Below are 4,589 nucleotides of genomic sequence, written 5' to 3' on the forward strand. Positions count from 1 at the left end.
TATATATATATATATATATATATATAAAGAAAAAAATGTTTGGAGGTCTTTATCATAGAACACAGAAAGACAATATTTATATTTTTTAACTAAGCAGCACCCGGTTATATATACAGAAAGAATAGGGGTTGCTCCATCTTGTCTCATCTAAGACGTGCGTACTTCATTGGATTACGGTGGCATACCAATGTAAGTCACTCCCTAAGGATCAGAGCAAGATGACCTGAATCTATTTCAACCGCAGATTTATACCGGAAAGCTTTCTCATAAGCTTCTCTAATGAAATGAGAATATGCCCAAAACATATCCAAAGTTATCTCCCTTCCTCGTCAGAAAAATCAAGAGATAATATCAGTCACTGACCAATATTTTCATATAGAATTTCTCCACTACATATTTATATCTGGTTTCTGTTTTATTATCTCATTATTCAGTGTAGTATTACCTTAGGGATTTTTTTCAAAGTTTAACTGCAATCCAACTATCTGTCCTCGGAAGCTTTTAGCTACAATTTCAGCTGGGATTACTTATTATCTATCCGGCCTGCAGTCGTATTTCTTGTTAATGTCTTTCTTAATCTTTCCCATAACTAAATTTATGCCTGTCTATCGCTCCTTATCTACTTCTATCTAACCCTTTTTATTTACGTCTGTGTATATCATTTCATTCTTCTTTCTCTTTCACTATTTGCATTGAAAAAAACCTTAGTTAATAAACTTCCACTCAATTTCCTCTGTTAACTGAAAATACTAAATAATAACAGAATGTATATGACTAAACATAACACTGCGTGGAATATATATTCATGTCATTCAGTTGAGTAATTACGTAATTGGAGATATAGATAAATAGATAGGTAGGTTGATATATAGACTGATAGAAAAGTAGGTAGGTAGATGAGTAGATAGGTAGGTAGAAAGACAGCTAGATAGATAAATAGACAGACAGATAAACGTACAGATAAACGTACAGATAGACAGACAAACAGATAGAAAGGTAGCTAGTTAGATAGATAGCTTTACCATTTAGCTATGAAGCTAGATTAAGTTCACGAGAAGTTGGTCTTGAAATCTCTGATTGGCCTGATTTCATAACTTCCACGTGTTCAAGCTACTCAAATAATAGCACTTATTGCTCTGTATATATATTCTTGAGGTCGTCTGCCAAATTTAAATTGACACTTGCAAACGCATGATCTATTAATAGGTACAGTTTTACATTAGCCATATCAATAAATATTAACATTAACCATCTACTAACTTAATAAACCTCACTAACATTTTTGTTTTATTTCAGTCAGGATTTCATTTAGTCTTGGTCATCGTCTTAACTCTTTTGTAAGTCCAGAGACATATGCACGCATGTATACGCGAAAGCGCATACACACAGGAACATGCACACGTGTTTATAAACGCATATGGAAGACTATTTCATAATGTTCTACAACATTACTTGTGATTCTGTGAAATAACTGTGCAACAGTTACACTGTGGCCTGAAAAAAAATTCCTTGTTTCTTGATTGATGGTCGCCTACTTTGAATTATAGAAATACGCGCATCAAATGTTATAACTACCTCCCCTCTCCCTCTCACTCTCTCTCTCTCTCACACACACACATACACACACATACACATACACACAGCTTTGGTAAACTTGATTCAAAGCTCAAGTGAATCAGCAACCAAATAAAACACTTGACTACTCACAGCTCAAAGTCGCGAATTCAAAGCGCTGTTATCACAAGATAAAAACACTTTTAGTTTGAATGTAGAAGTATAAATCACATAATGGCATTAATAACAGTTTTTTTTTTGCATGTATAATATGTATGTATGTACTAACATATGTAGTTGTATGTCTAGTGTGTATATACTGACTGTATATATAACGTAACGAAAAATATTTTTCTTTTACGTATGGATATATCTAAAACAAGGATTGCGTGTAGGAAAAGTTTTCACTCCACCACCCCATATACAAGAATAAAGAAAATGAGATTTAATACGAATATGTTGGTTGAGTGAACCAAAAGAAATTTTATCTAATGGATATTTAGTTCATAATTATACAGATTAATGAAGCGTGTGAACAATAATATATTTAAAATTATCGAAGACTGATGCTACTAAAAACGAAATTGTTTAAATGCAAAAGCCTAGTTAAAGAATGAAGATGTTTTTGTAAGAATTTTTAAAAATTGTTTACCTTAATTTTTAAATTTCTTTTCCGATTAGGCTGAAGGCCCTGATCAACAGACTGTCTACCGTTCTGTAAGTGGTATTTTTACTATTCTTTAGTATAAATTGGTTTTCTCAGGGTGTAAATATTTGGTTTAAAATCCTCTGGATATAGAAAGTCGAAGGCTGCCTTTTTCTACTGAAAGGGTTTTTCTTTAAACCCAACCATTTACACCCTATTATTTATAGCATTATAGCATTTTCTACTTCGAGTTCAAAGTGAAAAACGAAGTATTCACGTTCTCTCGAAGTATTTAAATTCAAATGGTGTAAACGATGTATACGAAGTTATTTCTATTCTTTTTACAAATGAAAAAAGTACGAAAATTGGTTTGAAAAAAAACAAACAAATAAAAACAAAACAAAAACAGAAACAAAGAAATGTTTCCTTGATTATGTAAAATATGTATTTTTACTTTGTTATATAAGTAATCATTTTCAAATGTTAGCAATCACTACTCTTAAATCACTAACTATTTCGTGAATTATTATTGAAGTTGAAACGAAAAATAGTTTAATAACCATCAGACATTCCAATAATCTTTGCAAGAAAAAATGAGACTTTCATTTCACAAAAGATTATTTCCGATATTCTTGACAGGTATCGAATTTGGATCAAATATCGATCCAAAGATGGCTTTAAATATGTTCTTTCGTAGTATCTTAGTGTTTGTTTTGGTGAATTTCAGAGTCAGCAATGGCAGACTATCTTTTTGTTTGCCATATTCTATAAGCTTGACTATATCAAACAATAAAACTATATTCCCACAGGAATAATGAAAAGTCATAGCAACAAAATGAATGTTTTTATTTATTTATCTATTTTTCTGCGTAACTCATTAAAAAAAATAATCTGAATTTTTTCACAGGGACCACCTGGAAACCAGGGATCAGAAGGACTTCCAGGAAGACAAGGAGAGAGGGTAAGAATTTATTTTATTCGTTTTTATTTAGGTCCTAATAAGTGTTTACCACCAAATACAAAACAATTAGAATATATTTTTTTACTATAAACACTATTACAAATGAAAGCCTGAGACATACTCATTAATGACCACTTCATTAAAATGCTGAGTCAAAATTATTTCCCAAGTCATTCAAATCTTTATTTAGATGACTAGAATAATGGAATATAGGTTATATATAGTGGTGCAGTACTATCTCTTTAAAAATCCAAAAGGCCGCTGAAACAATTTCTGGCGAAAAATCTGCCTCCATTTAAATGGTTGAAACTTTTGCTATATATGGAATATTTCATTTCCACCTGAACTATTTGATTGTTGGTATGTGGTCTTTGGCCTGTATCTTTTGAAGCATTGAAGCAATTCAAAGCTCACGTGTAGATATTTTAGCCTCAGAGCAACTTTTACTGAAAATTGCTTAAAAGCAAACAAAATATTAGATTTGAGATTTGTAATGATTTTATTGAGGAGAAGGCTGCATGTAACTTAATCAAGCGATTCTGTTTTCTGAGAGATTCGGAGCTAAGGAAATTGATGTAAGGACATCTTAATAATTAGCTTTGCCAAATGCCATTTGAATAGTCACAGAAAGCTAATACTGGGAAATATTTGAATATTGTAACTGTAGAAGAAATTATTGAAACAAAGCTGGTTTTAGTAGCGATTGGTATTTGCGGTTTAATATTGAAAAGTGTTGCAACGTTTAAAAGTATGAAGTATCGGGTTTAGGGCTGAAGATTCGTGAATTACAAGCCGGTCACCAGCGTGGACATAGTAATGACTTCGCCAACACTGTTCCGTTTACCTTGTAAAGTGGAGAGAAAGAGAAACGGACGACGTATAGCTCAGTGCCTGGGTGTGGAACTTAATAAAAGCTGACGATGACCAGGTTGAAGGTTTACAATACTGAGATCCAATCCTATCCTTTCACATAAGAATACATACGTGAAAGAGAAAAACGGTTGATCGCTTTAAACAGTTTGAAAGAACACATTCCTAGCAAGTGTGTATTACATACACTAACAACTGTACACAGTTAACACGCAAACATATAAAAGAACTTTTGAAATGTGAGACAGCTACAACTATCGGCGTCACAGCGAAAGAGGAAAGCTACAGTAATAGTGACATTAGACGCCATCACGATAATAATAATAATAATAATAATAATAATAATAATAATAATAATAATAATAATAATAATAATAATAGCTGAAGTTCAAAAGATAGTGCTCATGGGAACTGCCCATATCCTAAGTAAAATACTGTCTATGTGATCTCAAATTTTAAAGCAAACACAATTTTCTTATGGTTTCTTAAACATTCACTTGAACAAAACTGTACAAATCCAAATATATGGTACCCTAGGCATAACACCTACATGAACTT

General features: G+C 32.0%; 1 protein-coding gene across 1 annotated transcript in view; it reads left to right on the top strand.

Annotated features, from left to right (window-relative positions):
• The window catches only part of LOC106868319 (kielin/chordin-like protein), a 19,887-nt gene extending 16,621 nt beyond the window's left edge, over positions 1–3,266 (top strand). Inside the window, exons 4-5 of the mRNA XM_014913512.2 lie at positions 2,236–2,271; positions 3,108–3,266. Of these exons, the coding sequence (XP_014768998.2) occupies positions 2,236–2,271; positions 3,108–3,251 (180 nt within the window). The 3' untranslated portion in view covers positions 3,252–3,266. The remainder of the gene's footprint in view (positions 1–2,235; positions 2,272–3,107) is intronic.
• Positions 3,267–4,589: the final 1,323 nt, after the last annotated feature.

Source organism: Octopus bimaculoides, chromosome 6, assembly GCF_001194135.2.
Source record: "Octopus bimaculoides isolate UCB-OBI-ISO-001 chromosome 6, ASM119413v2, whole genome shotgun sequence".
Taxonomy (NCBI): Eukaryota; Metazoa; Mollusca; class Cephalopoda; order Octopoda; family Octopodidae; genus Octopus; species Octopus bimaculoides.